The sequence below is a fragment of the Vulpes vulpes genome, chromosome 5, assembly GCF_048418805.1.
Source record: "Vulpes vulpes isolate BD-2025 chromosome 5, VulVul3, whole genome shotgun sequence".
Taxonomy (NCBI): Eukaryota; Metazoa; Chordata; class Mammalia; order Carnivora; family Canidae; genus Vulpes; species Vulpes vulpes.
The window spans coordinates 112,740,003-112,757,176 of NC_132784.1; the positions used below are offsets into that span (position 1 = coordinate 112,740,003).

General features: G+C 57.9%; 1 protein-coding gene across 3 annotated transcripts; it reads left to right on the top strand.

Annotated features, from left to right (window-relative positions):
• Nucleotides 1-803: 803 nt before the first annotated feature.
• On the top strand, nucleotides 804-16,886 carry ARHGAP30 (Rho GTPase activating protein 30). Of its 3 annotated transcripts, none has more exons than XM_072759670.1 (12): nucleotides 804-1,208; nucleotides 6,884-6,986; nucleotides 8,955-9,099; nucleotides 9,993-10,075; nucleotides 10,219-10,326; nucleotides 10,897-11,024; nucleotides 11,491-11,662; nucleotides 11,745-11,848; nucleotides 11,926-12,003; nucleotides 12,550-12,927; nucleotides 14,141-14,403; nucleotides 14,496-16,886. In XM_072759670.1, exons 1-12 carry the CDS (start codon nucleotides 1,112-1,114, stop codon nucleotides 16,128-16,130), a joined length of 3,294 nt encoding a protein of 1,097 aa, XP_072615771.1. In that variant the 5' UTR covers nucleotides 804-1,111; the 3' UTR covers nucleotides 16,131-16,886. The 3 variants fall into 3 exon arrangements, with proteins under 3 accessions (XP_072615771.1, XP_072615773.1, XP_072615772.1); XM_072759672.1 differs by having other exon boundaries at nucleotides 805-1,208; nucleotides 14,114-14,403; XM_072759671.1 differs by having other exon boundaries at nucleotides 1,193-1,208; nucleotides 8,959-9,099.
• Nucleotides 16,887-17,174: the final 288 nt, after the last annotated feature.

The following is a 17,174-nucleotide window of genomic DNA, read 5'->3' on the forward strand; positions in this document are numbered from 1 at the left end:
CCTTGCTCCCCAGCCAGCCCAGGACTTTGACTGTGGAACCCAAAGATCTGGGTTCCTGGTATGTACATTTTTTTGTGTAAATATGTGCATATTTGTACATAAAAATGATATTCTGTTTTTAAATAAACAGATAAAAGCTGTTTTGCCTGGTTCCTGTCTTGCCCCTGGGCCCTGTAAGCCCTGAACAACTCAGCACCTTCCTCCCTGCGGCCCGAGCAGGGGAGGAGCTAGGATGCCTGTGGCTGGGAGGTAAAGGGGAAAGAAATGCCCTCTGCCCTGCCTGAGAGTTCCACTCTAGGACCATAGAGCGAAAAGCCCCTTCCCTCCGCACGTGGCGCCGTCAGTCCTGTGTCGTGTTGGGTTCTCACCGGAACAGGCCCGGGGGGCAGACGGCTGTGTGCACACTCTTTCCAAAGAAGCCGACGCTCAGTGAGTCCCACAGAAAGGGTCGGAAGGATGAAAGATCACCTCGTTCACCCCCTTGGTGGTCACCTTGGTGTAGACGTTGAGGCTTACAGGGGTGATGGGACTTGACCAAAGCCACAGGCCCGTTGGGGGCTGAGCCTGGGCACCTGCCCCCGTCAGGCCAACCTCCAGTCTCCAACTCAGACCCCCCAAATTCTGGTCTCGAAGGACCTGCTCAGGTCCCGGGCGCCACCACCCCACCCCGGGGCTCTGACATCACCTTGCCTTGACCAATGAGCGAAGTCCCAGTGATGGGTTGAGGATGTGAATGTCAGCTGCCTCCCCCACCCCGGGCCCTGTGGTTTCAAAGATGCTCTAACAGGAAGCGGGTTTGAGGAGCTGCACAGCTTCCTGCTCCCCCAGGGCTGAGCGGGGCCAGAGGGGCAAGTGCCAGCCTGGGCCACGAGACACAGCTTCTTGCCAGGGTCCGGGCAGCTTCCTCTTCCACGGCTACTTCCGTGTCGCCGGGGCCCCAAAGGCAAGAGCTGCTGCCTGTTGCCCAGGCCACCCTCCACCCCCAGTTCGGAGCCCTGCCCCCCGGGGCCGGGCCAAGCCCAGAGGCCGCCTTGGGATCCTATGGGGGACTGGTAGGGCAAAGGTCTCGGGGGGGCGGAGGTGGCTGGGCCGGGGCCCGGGGGCTCCAGCCATGAAGTCTCGGCAGAAAGGAAAGAAGAAGGGCAGCTCGAAGGAGAGGGTGTTTGGGTGTGACCTGCAGGAGCAGCTCCAGCGTTCGGGCCAGGAGGGTAAGGAGGTGGCTCGGGCTGCTTCGGGGGGTGGGCATGGAGCTGCTCTCCAGTCCGATCCAGTCGAGGGACAGACACGGTGCCCAGGTGCTCACGGCGAGGGGCAGTGGCTTGGGGTCAGCACCCAGGAGGCTGACCAGCAGGCGCGGCAGGAAGTGTGGCTCAGCAGAGAAGCCGGGGAGCCCCCTTGTGTGACTACCTGGGGATGGAGAGGCGGGGGCGGGGGGGGGGGGGGGGATGGAGGATGGAGAGATGAGAAACCGAGATAAGTAGGCAAAAGAGAGGGGTGACCCGACATCTGTGCTGGGGACAGAGAGGGAGGCCGGGGGGACGGCATGGTCAGAGGCGAGTGGCTGAAGGGCCAGTGGATGGTCCTTGGGTCTGAATGAAAGAAGCCAGGGGCAGGGCCCTGGGAGAGTCTGAGGGTGGCACTGGGGAGGGCGGGGGTTTCCTGGTTGGAGGAGGGCGCCCGGTTGCGGGGCTCTGGGCGCTCTGCAGCCTTGCTGGGCCGCAGGGGAGGCCGTGGGTTGGGGTCTCCCTGCCCCAGTGTCCGTGACTCTCCCTGCGCGGGAGCAACAGGTTCAAGGCCGAGGGCGTGGGGGAGAAGCTGCCGAAATGGGGGACGCCCTGAGGCTGGTTGCAGGGTCGGGCCACAGGGTGCGAAGGAGTGGATGTGGACGATCCGTGGGGCCTGTCTGCTGCCACCCTGGGGTCCCTGGAGGGGCTGGGAAGCCAGCAGGACCAGGGACAACTCTGCGCTCGCCCTGTCCCAGAGTGGCCTCTCACAAACCTAGCTTGATGGGATTGGAAATTGAAGGCAGGTGTCCTGGTCGCCCAGTCCAGCTTGTTTTTGGCACTTCGAGCTCCTCCCAGAGCCTGGCACGATCCCCCCCCCATCCCACCCCACCCCAATCTGTCATTTCCTCTTTGTCTTCTCCTCTGGGCTGTGGCGCCTGCAGTGGAGGGAGGGTGATGGTGGTTCCCAGCTCATTTCCTGCCCTCGGCCCCGCCCCCTTGGCCCCAAACACCTCCTTCCCCTTTTTCTCCTCCCCCGGAGGCCCCCATCCCCACCGGCCTCTGTTGAGGGAAACCCCGGTCCCGAAGACAGTGTCGAGGCTTGGCCCTGAGTCTCACCCTGAGTCCTTCACCAGAGATGCCTCTCGAGGTCAAGGGCTCTTGGCCAATGGCCACATGATTCAATGGGGCTAATGTTCTTCTGGTTCCCTGCAAACCCTCGGCTCTGTCTCCTCCCCCTGGTGCGGCCCTCCCCTGCGGCCCCTGCCAGCCCTGGTGGAAACGCACCCCCAGCTGCCCGGCCCCCTCCCCTGTGGCCCCCCGGCCTCCGGCTGCGTTCCCAGCCCGTGAGGGGCACGTCCTCTGAGGCTTGGACGTCCACCTGGCTGCTGGGCCGGCCGGGTCTCAGTGAGCCCTGGAGGAGGAGGAGTCCCTCCTGGCCCCCTCAGAACCATACCTGAGCCCCGGGGGGGGGGGGGGGGCGTGATCTCGGGCCCCAGAGCCGCAGTGACCCCCCACCCCCCGCCCCCCCCACCGACAGGTGGGAAGTGAAAGGACAGAGAGAGCCTGGCGAGCCTCTCCCTTACCCAAGGCTGGCAGAGGAAAGCCCAGGCTAGTGGAGATCCGGGTTCCTGCCTACCTCATCCCCCAACCCCGTGCACCCCCCCTTAGCTTGGTTTTCCCCATACTTCTCCCTGCTGGGGGCCCCAGGCGGGTCCCTTCCCTCCCCAGGCGCCACCTGTTCTGGGTTCTTCCTTTCCCTAACCTTTATCTCTTTGCTCCCTTGTTCCAGTTTCTGATTCTCCAGGTCTCTAAATTCTGGGCCCTCCTCCCAGACACCCCCCCCGCGCCCCCATTCCCTGATGTCTCTTCCTTGACCCCCTCACCCCAGCCCTGCCTCTTAGGGCTCCCATCTTTCCTTCACCCGCCCCCCCCCCCCCCCGTCGTCTCTCTCACAGTATCGCTCCCCTCATCTCCTTGACCCATTTCCTCTGTGGCTCTGATTCCTTAAGGCTCTTGAATATGTTCTTCTTTTTTTTGTTTTGTTGTTTTTAGAGAGAGGTAGACAGAGAGGAGAGAGGAAGGGCAGAGGGGGAGAGAGAGAGAGAGAGAGAGACCACACCCAGCGTGGAGACTGACATGGGGCCTGATCTCCTGATCCTGAGATCACGACCTGAGCTGAAATCAAGAGTCGTGTGCTTAGCCAACGGAGCCACCCGGGCGCCCCTCAAATACCTTCTTTAAGGGCCTTTTCAGAGGATTCCAAATCAACAGAGAAGGGCAGGATGGAGGAGATCTGGCTTGGTTGCTCCTCACGTGAAAAGAACCTAGGCTTTGGGTGACGGTGGACGATGAGTCAACAGAGTAATGTGGCGGCTGAGAGTTGGGGTGGCATTAGGCCCCTGCGGGGAGAGCAGCAAATGAGGAGGGTCCACCTCACTTCTGCAGTCAGTGCTGGAACCCGAGGGGAGGGGGACCCTGGCAAACGGGCACAAGTCCTGGAAGGAGGGCTGGTGGGGGACCTGCAGAGCCAGGGCTAAGGTGAGGCAAGAGGGGTGACCAGGACACAAAATTCAACAAAACCTTCACTCTCAGGGCCGCACCAGTGCCCTGGGTGCCTGTCCTTTCTTTCTTCCTTCTTTTTCTTTCTCTTTCTTCCTCACTCTCTCAAGTTTATTTATTTTATTAATCCGGACACCCTGTTTGGGGCTCAAACTCATGACTCCCCCATCAAGACTTGCATGCTCTTCCGACTGTGCCAGCAAGGAGCCCCAGTGGCTCTTTCTCAAGGAGGCTCTCACTCCCAAGGTTGTGTGTGTGCACAGTTTGCACTTGCACAGCCCTAGGAGTGGGTGCTTCCTTAAATTCTCCGCCCTCGTGCTTCCCTTGTCTCACCCAAGTCCTGGCTCTGGGGAGCTGGAGCGCAAAGGGTGTGGACACCAGGTCACACGGGGAGGGTTTACAGTAGCGGTTGATGGGTTTATTAATTATGTCTTCCTTCTGTATTTCCATGTTACTTAATTATTGAATTGCACCAAAAACTTGGGATAGGAGTACGTGGGGAAGCATGTGCACGGGTGTTGGGCCTGTCGTAGGGAGGCACACCAGCTTGCGACAGGTCAGTTTGGGAGAGAAGCACCCATGTGCCCAGCACTGTGCCTTGAGTACTCCGGTCCCCATTTCACGGGTCAGGACACTGAAGGTCGAAGGAGGAACAAGTGCCGGGTGTTACCCACCTGGAGCCGGGCTCCAAACCCACGTGTGCAAAGTTATATTCTCTCTCCCATCCCGGGCCTCCTCCCCTGTTACTAGACTGTAAGCTCCTTAAGGACAAGATCTAACTGTAACCATTTTTTTTTTCTGGTGCCCTCTCTGAGGCCCAGGGTGACCGATTTGGTGTCCCTCATGTTTTCTGACGTGGTGTCTCAGACACGGGAAGCCCTCTAGCACCATGCGTGGAATCCCATCTGCACGAGGCCACATATTTATCCTTCTAGAGCCTTCCCTGCCTTAGATCCTTGGCTCCATAAATACCTGGCTTCACCCCAATCTTCACTGTCACCTTATAGATCTAGAATGAGAAATACACTCCTCCGCCTGGTACCTAGGACCCTTCACAAACCAGGCCCCCGCGCCCCCGGCCTCAGCTCCAATTTCCCGACAAACCCTCTGATCCAGCTTTTTGCGACCCCTGAGCAAACCGTGGTACCACACCTCACGTTATACCCCTGCCTGGAGATACCCTTCCCTCTGCTGCCCGCTGGTAAACTCCGGGGACCCATCAGAACACACCTCAAGCATCGCCTCCACTTCTGCCCCCCACCCCCGCTTCCACCTGTATCGTGGGACTCGCTGTGCTTTGTCATCACTCGTTTCTTTGGTGTCTGCACCTCGGACAATAGTTCCATTTTCTGCAGCCTCTAGCACCGTGTGCCCAATAACGGTTTATTTATGACTCAACTGAGTCACCCGTCACTTAGGAGGCTTGGTGACATCCCTTGGAGATTGAAATAGAGAATATGGCCTGAGAAAAATACTAAGTTCGGTTCACCAGAGAAATCCCTCTCTCATGTCAACGTCAGAAAGAGCTGTTTCTCTTCAGCCGTCAATTTCTTTCTTTTTTTTTTTTTTTCTAATGGGCTTTATGAGTTCTACCTGGTTATGGTGATCTTGCTTGAGTCACCAGGAAGTGAAAAGCCTGCATCTAGAAACCATATGGCATCACCTGATGAGCATTTCTGGGTACTGATCTTACCCCCTCCTATTTCCCCTTCAACCCCATTCCTTCGGTCATTTTACTCTTAGCTTTTTGTAAAATTTTGGGATTTGGAGACCGGCTCCAGGTGGGTAACACCGGGCACTTGTTACTCCTTTGACCTTCAGCATCCTGACCTGTGAAATGGGCACCGGGGGATCCCTGGGTGGCTCAGCAGTTTGGCACCTGCCTTTGGCCCAGGGCATGATCCCGGGGTCCCCGGATCGAGTCCCACGTCGGGCTCCTTCATGGAGCCTGCTTCTCCCTCTGCCTGTGTCTCTGCCTCTCTCTCTCTCTCTCTCTCTCTCAATCTGTCTCTCATGAATAAATAAATAAAATCAAAAAAGAAGAAGAAGAAGAAGAAGAAGCAGAAGAAAGAAAGGAAGAAAGAAAGAAAGAAAGAAAGAAAGAAAGAAAGAAAGAAAGAAAGAAAGAAAAAGAAAGAAAGAGGGACCGGAGTACCCAGGGCACAGTGCTGGGCACATGGGTGCTTCTCTCCCGAACTGACCCGTCACAAGCTGGTGTGCCTCCCTACGACAGGCCGGACGCCTGCGCACCTGCCACCGGAGGGGTGCTTCCCAGTGTTCCCAGTACTCCCTGTCCACGCTGCCCCGTGGGGGTCAGGACAACTAATGCTCCTTCATCTTGTATCGAGCATTCAATGAATGTACTTTCCAGACCTGTCCTACTCTGAGTGCCCTTCCAACCGGACCGCTGCCCCTTGGAAAATCCTGGGGTAGCAACTAGTCGACTTGCAGTTCGAAGGAGGCAGAACTGGGGCCCCGGGCGGCTCAGCGGTGGAGCGTCTGCCTTCGGCCCAGGACTGACCCCGGGGTCCTGGGATTGAGTCCCGCATCGGGCTCCCTGCAAGGAGCCTGCTTCTCCCTCTGCCTGTGTCTCTCATGAATAAATAAATAAAATCATTAAAAAAAAAAAAAAAAAAAAAGAAGGAGGGCAGAACTTGCTAACAGGCCAGGGCAGGCTGGGGAGGCAGTTGCTCTCCCTCCCTTGGGGGGTTTATCCAGAGGCTGTGGCCCCCTCGGGCAGAGAGATTGGGAGGCTGGAGCTGAATCCCTCTAACAAGTTTTTATTCATGAGCTGGTTCCCCAAACCCCTTCCCTGATACTACCATTTCTCAGATCCCTGTGGTCTCTGACCTCCCAGACCTGATTTCTCTCTCTCTCCTTTTAAGATTTTATTTATTTATTTGAGAGAGAGAGAGAGAGCATGAGCAGGGGAGGGGCAGATGGAGGGGGCGAAGCAGGCTCCCCGTTGAGCAGGGACCCCACTTGGGCTGCATCCTTGGACCCTGACATCATGACCTGAGCTGAAGGCAGACGCTTCCCCGACTGAGCCCCCCAGCGCCCCGCCGACTTCTCTTTCTCTGGCCCCTCTGTGCCCCTAGTCCCGCAGGTGCTGAAGAGCTGCGCAGAGTTCGTGGAGGAGTATGGGGTGGTGGATGGCATCTACCGCCTCTCGGGGGTCTCTTCCAACATCCAGAAGCTCCGGTGAGTCAGGCAGTGAGGGGGCTCCATGGGCCAGGAGGCCAGGGAGCCAGAGGCCCAAGGGGAAGGCGGGAGAAGGAAACATGGGTGCTGGGTGCCAAGGGAGGAGCTCCGGAGTGTCCTCAGGGAAGGCTGAGCCCATGCACCCCGTTCCCACAGGCTAGCAGGCGTGTGTGTACACACATGTCTCCACGCCCGCAAACAACCACCCAGCTTAAAAAATGTTGATGGTAATTCACATACCATAAAACTCACTATTTGAAAATGTACAATCCACAATCCAGTGATTTCTTTTTAAAGTATATTCAAAAGGTCATGCCACGGCCACCACTATCTGATTCCAGAACTTTTCATCAACCCCGAAACATTTCTCCAAAAAAAAAAAAAAAGAAAAGAAAAGAAACATTTCTCCTTTCCCTCAGCCTCTTGCAACCGCTGGTCTACTTTCTATCGCTATGAATTTGCCTATTCTGTGTATTTCTTACACACGGAATCAGAGAATTGTAACCTTTTGTGTCTGGCTTTTCTACTTAGCAAGTTTTCGAGGTTCGTGCATGTTGTCACACTGGCTAGTACTTCACCTATTTGTGTGGCTGAATAATATTCTATTGTATGGCTTCACCATATTTTGTTGATCCATCCATCAGTTGACGGACATTTGGGGTGTTTCCACCCCTTAGCTACTATGAGTGACGCCGGTGTGAACATTCATGTACAAGTGTTCACGTGGACACATGCTTTCAGTTCCCCTGAGGACATGGCTGGGCGTGGAGCTGCTGGGTCGCACGGTTACTCTAAGGTTGGGCTTTTTTTTTTTTTTTTTTAAAGATTTTATTTATTTATTAGAGACACACAGAGAGAGAGAGATGCAGAGGGAGAAGTAGGCTCCATGCAGGGAGCCCGATGTGGGACTCGATCCTGGGTCTCTAGGATCACGCCCTGGGCTGAAGGTTGGGTTTTTTAAGGAACGGCCAGGCTGCTTTCCCTGGCGGTGCATCCTTTCCTATCCACCCCCAGCAGCGATGCATGAGGGTTCTCATTTCTCCACATCTGCCAACACGCGTTCCTGTGTGTCCTTTGAATAACAGCCACCCTAGTGGGTTTGAAGGGCTACTTCACCTGTATTTGCATTTCCCTAACAGCTAACCACATCCAACACCTTCCTGTGTGCATATTACTCATTTGTATATCTTCTTTGGAGAAATTTCTATTCAAATCCCTTGCTCATTTTCTTTTTTTTTTTTTAATTTTTATTTATTTATGATAGTCACACACACAGAGAGAGAGAGAGAGGCAGAGACACAGGCAGAGGGAGAAGCAGGCTCCACGCAGGGAGCCCGACTTGGGACTCATGACCTGAGCGGAAGGGAAGGCTAAAGCTCAGCCACTGAGCCCCCCGGGGGTCCCAACACTTATCAAATCTATGATTCACAAATATTTTCTCCCATTCCGCGGGGTGTCTCGCTTTCTTGGCAGTGCCCTCTGACACACACACAAGTTTGTCATTCGATGTTCGGTGTATCTATTTTTTCTTCGGCTGCTTGTGCTTTTGGTGTCTTATCTACGCAACTGTTGCCTGATCCAAGGTCAGGGAGATTGACATTTGTATTTCCTTCCAAGAGTTACACTCCTCCATCTTTACACATTCCCAGAAACACATCTATGTCCATGTCCCCACTTGTATTGACTCCGACGGACCCCAACCTCGCCACCAACACCCACAGCTACACCGCTGACATGGATCCCCGTTGGTGCACAGCCCACCTCCCTATCCACCTCCCACCCCCTGCCCGCTCTACCCAGTGGCATGTCCATCCGCGCTCACTGCCTCGTGTATGCACACACGCCCCCACATCCTCCTTCCAGGCCCATGCACTTCAACCCTCCACCCTGCCCGGGCCCCTGTGCACGGCTCCCAGGCCTCCCAGCTTCCCCCCTCCCACCACTCCTGACCACTCTGCACCTCCCCAGGCAGGAGTTTGAGGCAGAGCGGAAGCCAGACCTGCGGAAAGACGTTTACCTCCAGGACATTCACTGTGTCTCCTCCTTGTGCAAGGCCTACTTCAGAGAACTGCCCGACCCCCTGCTCACGTACCGGCTCTATGACAAGTTTGCTGTGAGTTGACAGGCAGGGGGGTGGAAGGCGAGGCTGAGGGGTGACTGCTCTGGTTTTGACATCCCAAGTGCGTCCAGCGCCAGATGGTGTCCTAGTGACCCTGAATGACCGAGACCACATGAGAATGAAAAGACCCCTCCCTGCAAGTGCCCCTGCCCGCGGTCCCCCCCCCCCCCCCTCCTGCCTCTGCCTCTTCCCTCTGCCCTTCCTCCTTTCCTTAGGGCCTGCAGATCACACACGGTGCAGGGGGAGACCAGGGAAAGTAGAACCCAGAGGGAGAGCAGAGGGCCCCTGGAAATCACCTAGACCAGAGCTTCCCCACATTTAAGAGAATGAGAGCCCTTCTCGGAAGTCACAGCTTTTTCAGGCATGCCCCTCTGTGAGCGGGTTGTAGGCTGCACATCTTTTGAATAAGAAGATATGTGACAAAAATGCTATCTTGAATTCAGTAACATTTTAAAAATAAGTTGCATTTTATTGAGCGGAATGGCATTTAGAAATCCAGGGCAGCAGCCCCCGCCATTAGGCCCACGCAGGCTAGACTGGGTGGGCTTAGGCCTTCCGGGGCTCCTGGGAGTAACTCCCCAGCTCCTGGAGCACCCACAGGGAGGCGCCCCTAAGGTGTTCTTGTGCTGAGGATGCTAAGGTGGAGTGGCAGCAAGTCGTTCAAGGTCACAAAGCTATTAAGTGGCCGAGCCAAGACAGCTGCAGGTCTGCACCCCGAAGTGTGAGCAATGCTTACTCAGTCTGTCGGTGCACCTCGAAAGATCTGCGTTGTGGGACTGTGGGCAGGACAGAATTGTTTCTGAGAGTCAGGCTCAGGCTCCCAGGAGTGAGCAGGGGCAGTGCTGGCTGCTCAAAGACTTGGTTCTTGAACCCTTCCTCCCCAACAGGACGCGGTGGGAGTGCAGCTGGAGCCTGAGCGCCTGGTCAAGATCCTAGAGGTGCTTCGAGAACTCCCTGTCCCAAACTATAGGTGCGCACCCCGCTCCGAGTCCCGACCACCCACACACAGCCCTGGGGCCTTGACTGGTCCCTTCCGGCTCCCAGACCTTAATCCCACCTCCGCCGGGATATTGCATGTGTGACCCCTGGCCCCTGACACCTCCTTTTCTGCAGGACCCTGGAGTTCCTCATGCGGCACCTGGTGCACATGGCCTCGTTCAGCGCTCAGACCAACATGCACGCCCGCAACCTGGCCATTGTGTGGGCTCCCAACCTGCTGAGGTGGGCGCACGTGGGAGCAGGGTGTGGGGATCCTGGCAGGGAGCCTAGCCCCCCGAGGCCGCTCCGGGAATGGGTGTGGCTGCATGGGTGCACGGAGAGGGGTGTGGGGTCCCACAGAGCCCAGGGAGAAAGAGGAAGGTTCCGAATTGCATTGAGCGGGATGGGGTTTACTTGCTGGACACGAGGCCTGTGCGTCTTCTCACACTGTGTCACCGAGCTCAGGGGCTGGAACAGGAATTATTGAATGTTTGCGGAGCACACATCTTGCGGCCTCACGGAGAGCTGGCCGGCATGCCAGTCCCTGTGGTGCAAGGCAGGCCTCGAGAAGCCCCGCTATTCGTTATAACAAGGCATTCTCGTGTGCAAAGGAAGTAGAGATGAATTCTGAGGCGGGTGTCCAAGAGGGCTTCCTGGAGGAAGTGGCATTTGAGAGACTTGCATCATGCTTGCAGTTTAAGAGGTGGAGATGAGGTTAAGGGTGTGCAGGGGAAAGGGTGTGGGGTGTTTTGGGGAGACTTCAGGTGGGGAAGAGTGCTGGCCCTGGAAGGGAATAACTCTTCATCTGCACAGGTCTAAGGACATAGAGGCCTCGGGCTTCAATGGGACGGCGGCCTTCATGGAGGTGCGTGTGCAGTCCATCGTGGTCGAGTTCATCCTCACGCACGTGGACCAGCTCTTTGGGGGTGCTTCTCTCTCCGGTCAGTGTCCCTCCCACCCACCACCCCACCACACTCTCTGGGGAATCACGAGGGCCTCAGAGGTCACCTAGTTCAGCCTCCGTGTTTTGCAGCTGAGAACTGGGGCTCATAGAGGGATGATGCTTGTGGTCACGCAGAGGAGGCACTGGGGAGGTGACGGTGTGGTCCACGCTTGAGCAGACCCCTCCTGCACAGCTTGACCTTCTAATCACCATCCCGGTTCTTGGGGCTACAGACTGGTCATTCCCACCTGAGCCCACCGGGCCAGTGCCCTGGGATCTCCTGGCCCCTGTCTCTGAGGATTCCCTCTTGAGGAGCCAGACACGGAGGGTCTGTCTCCAAAGGCCTCTGAGTGGATTCCTAGCCTGGTAGTTACTGGGGAGTGGGAGGGCGCCACGAGGAGCTGAGAAACTGAAGCCCTCTCTCCTCTCTGTTCTTGGCTCGCCCATTCTTCTTATCTTCCTAGGTGGTGAGATGGAGAGTGGATGGCGGTCACTTCCGGGGGCCCGGGCGTCAGGCAGCCCCGAGGACCTTATGCCTAGGTCCCTACCCTACCACCTGCCTAGTGTCCTGCAGGCTGGCGATGGGCCCCCACAGATACGGCCCTACCACACTATCATCGAAATTGGAGAGCACAAGTAAGGCCTCCTTCCTGGGGCCCTCCTCCCTTGCGCTGACCCCACCAGGCTCCAATCCTAAGGATTTCTCTATTCCCTCCAGGAGAAAGGGGTCTTTGAAGGTCAGGAAGTGGAGATCTATCTTCAATCTGGGTCGCTCTGGCCACGAGACCAAGCGTAAACTCCCGCGGGGGGCCGAGGACAGAGGTAGGTCTGGGGAGAGGCGAGAGCTCTGCTGAAGGCGAGCGGGCCCTGGCTCTACAAACATCCTCTGTGTCTTGCAGAGGACAAGTCCGAGAAGGGGACGCTGCGGCCAGCCAAGAGCATGGACTCACTGAGCGCGGCAGCCGGGGTCAGTGATGGTGAGTACGCGCATGCACGTGGTGTGTGTTTACATGCATGCACAGGCCGGTGCACGCCTGTGTGCAAGTGTGTGTGTGAACGGGTCTGCCAAGGAATAACAGGATTATGGGTGAGCCCGTTGTGTATGCATTCCTGCGTGTCTGTGTGTCTGTACGTGTGGCCAAGTGTGCTCGCTGACTGCAAACACAGGGCACGGGTGCCCACTGGACGCCGGCCACTGTACCAGGTAGGCTGGGTTTAGTGAGGAGTTTATCATCTGATCAATGGGTTTGGTGTGTTCCCAGGCGGTCCGCAGGGGTGGGGGTGGGGGTGTTGGGGAGGGGCTGGCACTGTGGTGGCCCGAACCTGCAGGGAGGGAGGGCACCCCCCGTAACCGTAGGGGTAGCCCTGGCCGTGGGGCGCTGGCAGGAGTGGTCCGGGGAAGTCCGGCTGGTGCCCCCAGGCCGTCCTGGCTGTCGGGCTTGGGGGGGGGGGGGTCATGCAGAGCCTTCCGGAGGCGCCCAGGCCCTGGCAGCTGAGGCTGCTGCCCGTCCCTCTCCCCCCAGAGCCGGAGGGGCTGGCGGGACCCAGCAGTCTGCGGCCCGGCCCGCTGCAGCCGGACGGCCTGGAGAAGGACCCCGCGGGAGCTGCGGAGGGTGCGCAGGAGCCGGAGGCCGAGGCGCCGGCCGGCCCCAGCTCCGAGCCAGGCACCCCACGGGCCGGCCGGTCAGGGATGCGCGCCGGGGGCGGCAGCCGCGCGGAGCGCTGTGCGGGCGTGCACATCTCGGACCCCTACAATGTCAACCTGCCACTACACATCACCTCCATCCTCAGCGTGCCCCCGAACATCATCTCCAATGTCTCCTTGGCCCGGCTCACCCGCGGCCTTGAGTGCCCCGCCCTCCAGCCCCGGCCGAGCCCCGCCTCCAGTCCCGGCCCCCCAGGTGAGGACCGCGGGACTTCCCAGCACTGGAAGAAGGGACCAGAACTCGGATGTGAGGGGCCTGTCCTGTCCTCAGGCCTGGGCTCTGGGTGCTTGCTACCTTCCACGGCCTCCTGGATTCCAGGGTGGGGGGTCCAGCAACACGATCAGGTGCTGTGGAACTCCTGGAGAGGACCTTGGCCTCCTTCCTGTCGCTGATACACCCAGGAATGGGAGTCTGTGCCGCACGAATACAGGAGGGACCTTAAGTTCGAGGCGGGGACGTGTGATAGATGATGATGATGGGAACACAACAGCAGGAACACCAGCAGGTGACACTGGAGGGTTACCATGTGCCCAGAGCTGTGTTAGGAACTTTGTGGGCATCAGCTCATTTCATTCTCCTGTAATCTTTTTTTTTTTTTTTAAGATTTTATTTATTTATTCATGAGACACACACACAGAGAGAGAGAGAGAGAGAGAGAGGCAGAGATCCAGGCAGAGGGAGAAGCAGGCTCCCTGTGAGGAGCCCGATGCGGGACCCAATCCCAGGACCTCGGGGTCACGCCGAGTGGAAGGCAGACACTCAGCCACTGAGCCCCCGGGGCGCCCCATTCTCTCATAATCCTATGACACGGTTATTGTTGCTTATGTTACAGCAGCGGAAACTGAGACCCAGGTTAAGCTATTTGCTGTTGATTTAAGTCGGAGGGAGCAGAGCTGGGACCTCGGACACATATGGGTCTTGCTTTCCTCATATTTAAAGTGAGGATAGGGACACCTGGGGGCTCAGTGGGTGAGCGTTTGCCTTCGGTCCAGGGAGTGACCCCAGGGTCCAGGATCCAGTCCCGCATGGGACTCCCTGCATGGAGCCTGCTTCTCCCTCTGCCTATGTCTCTGCCTCTGTGTGGCTCTCGTGAATAAATGAATAAAACTTTTAACAAAAAAACAAATGAGGATAAATACTCTACGTTATGTAGTTGTTTTATGGAGAAAACTACGATAATGCATTGCGATATGCACAGCATGGGGCCCGGCCCTGGTGGGAGCTTGGCCAAGGTCAAGGTAGCTCGAAGCCAGTAGTCAGGGATACGGTTCTGAGAGGATCAGCCACGTGGAGCACCCAGGCTGGGAGCGCTGGGCCTGTACGGTAGCAGTGTTAGCAAGAGCCACATTGGACAGGGTGGGGGCTGCTCTTGACCTCTGAGCTCCTGAGACTGCCTTTCTCCCAACAGATGAGAAGTTGGAGGCAAGTTCAGCCGCAGGTCCCCTGGCTGACTGTGGCCCAGAGGATGTGGCTCCTGTGCTGGAGGACTGCCTGTCCCAGGAGGTGCAGGACTCCTTCTCCTTCCTAGAGGACTCAAGCGGCTCGGAGCCAGAGTGGGTGGGGGTGGAGGATGGGGAGGTAGCCAAGTCAAGAAGAGCAGAAGCAGCCTTCCCTGGGGAGGATGACCCTGGGATGGGCTACCTGGAGGAGCTCCTGGGAGTTGGGCCTCAGGTAAGGGGGAGCTGCGCTGGGTGCGGGGGTGGTAAGGAGGGCAGAGGGTGGACAGGGCCACCTGGTCCTGAGCCACAGTGCTATGCCTACAGGTGGAGGAGTTCTCTGTGGAGCCGCCCCTGGATGACCTGTCTCTGGATGAGGCGCAGTTTGTCCTGGCTCCCAGCTGCTGTTCCTCAGACTCTGCCGGCCCCAGGCCTGATGGACAGGAAGAAAACGAGGAGGAAGTCTTCCTGAGTGCCTACGATGACCTAAGTCCCCTTCTGTCGCCCAAACGCCCAACCTGGAAGGGTCCGGAAAGTCTGGAGGATGACACAGCGGGGTGCGGGAGACAGGGGCCTCCAGGGCAGGCTGAGGGAGGGCAGGCATGCTGTGAGGTTGGCGAGGACAAGGAAGCTGAGCCTGAAAGCACGGGGGACCTCAGGGAGGAGGCTGAGGGCAGTCCGGAGAGTGAGGTGGAGGACAGAGAGATAGGTCAGGAGGGAGGCAAGCCTGAGGGAAGCCAAGAGACGAGGGTCAGTTTGAGAGAAGGGGGTGGGGAGGAGACAGAGGCCAAGGGAGAGGAGTCCAACGGTCAGCAGGAGGATGAGAGTGTGGAGGAGGCTAAGGGTGTGGAGGGAACAGGAGGAGAGCAGGGCAAAGACAAGGAGACGGAAAGGAAGACTGAGAGAGAGGAGGAGGCTGAGGAAGGAGAGGAAGGCCAGGTACAAGCAAGAAGCGACCCAGAGTGCAGGGCCCAGGAAAACCCAGTCGCTGAGGAGAGCCGGGAAGCTGTGCACAAACAGGAGGCTGAAGGAGGCAGAGAGGATGAGGCTGAAGGACAGAAGGGGCAGAAGGACCAAGAGGCAAGAGAAGATCAAGGAGATGCTGACGATGGCAGAAGCCCAGAAGCGGCAGCTGGAGGAGGGGTGGGGGCGGTCAGCATGGACGGGGAGAGCAGGGATGGGGAGCCCGAGAGGTACCAGAGGGCTGGAGGTGACCATTTAGGGGACTCCCTTCCTGAAGGGTCCCACGTAGAGTCCCTGGAGGTTGACAGTGCCAGCGAGGAACGTTCCCCATGCTCTGAGGCCGAACGGGCAGCCCCAGAGCCACCCCAGCCAGAGGAGGCGGAGCCTGAGGGGCAGCCCAGTCCAGACGGCTGCAGCCTGTGCCCGGGTCCTCTGGGCTCAGCTAGTGGAGTGGGCATGCGCCTGGCTTCCACCCTGGTTCAGGTCCAGCAGGTCCGCTCTGTGCCTGTGGTGCCGCCCAAACCACAATTTGCCAAGATGCCTAGTGCGATGTGTAGCAAGATCCACGTGGCACCTGCAAACCCATGCCCGAGGCCTGGTCGGCTTGATGGGACTCCCGGGGAAAGGGCTTGGGGGTCCCGAGCCTCCCGTTCCTCCTGGAGGAATGGGGGCAGTCTTTCTTTTGATGCTGCTGTGGCCCTGGCCCGGGACCGCCAGAGGACTGAGGCTCAGGGCATTCGGCGGACCCAGACCTGTACTGGGGGTGGGGACTACAGCCTCACCCCCAGAACCTCCCCCTGTAGTATGATCCCTGCCTATTCTCCTCGGCCGCTTAGTTGCCTGGAGCTCCCCCCTGAAGACACAGAAGGGTCTGGACACCGGAGTCGGCATAGTCTGCCCCCAAGGGAACCCCAGCCCCCCGACCCGCTTCTGTCCCCACAGCGCCGATCATACGCATTTGAAACACAGGCTAACCCTGGGAGAGGTGAGGGACTGTGAGCAGGACCACAGGCAAACAGGAAGTTGTCTCCGGTCCCCAGGGTCCCAGACCAGCTGTGTCTTCTGCAGCCTGAGCAGCTGTAGCGCCCAACGCTATGGGCCTCCAGCTTCTCTTTTTGACTATGGGAAGCGCTGCCTCCGTCGGTTTACCTGAGTTTGTCTCAGACACAAAGCACTTAGCCCTTAGGATGTTCCCAAGAAAGTCAACCAACATCCTGTTACCAGGGAGTGGGGTCACTGGTCAAAGGGAGTGAAGCGTAGGCAGGGTACTTGGAGGACTCTCAGTGAAGAATGGAGAGGGGTCTCCAGGAAGGTTGGGCCCTCCTCTGAAGCTGCACACCTCCCTTCCTGGAAGCCTAGGGTACAGGGGTGGGGGGGACAGGGCCGGCTCGGAGCCTGTCACACACGAACGCTTGTGAGTGGCCCGTCCTAATTCTTCTCTTGGATACCTCCTGACCCTCTTAGCTGCAGATTAAGAGAAACGTGTCTGGGAGCTCGTTGAGGGTCTCAAAGTAGGGACCGGCTCCCCTCGCGGCATCCCTACCCTCGGCCTCCAGCCACCTTTGGGAAGAGAGGTCTTGCGCGGATTTCCCCCCACTTCTCCTTTTTTCCTTTGGAGCGACTTCCTATTTCGGGGAAGGGCAATGACAAACTCAGGCCCCGGGACCACTTGTCCCACAGACAGGGGGGCCGCGGGCTCCGTTCCAGGAAGAAGTGACCTCTCCGAACAATAAACGTAGTACTGTTACACGTTCACGGATCGTCCTTCTTCGTCTTGGGTGACAGAGGTCGCATTTTCACGTTTGGCCAAATGCCTTTGTGCCGTTGTGGTTTGGGTGCTCGGCCCCAGCTGTCGTCCTGGAGACCTGGGGCTAGAGACCAGAGCTGGGGTCACTGCGCTCAGGAAATGGGGAAGAGAAACCTCGGTTGACATAGCGCTCTTATCTAGCCCTAAAGGCCAGGTGCTCTACCAGCAAGGGGCCCGTGCCCTCGGTTTTAGCAGGTGCACGCGAACACCTGTAAGGTGAGTCCTGCTATCTCCGC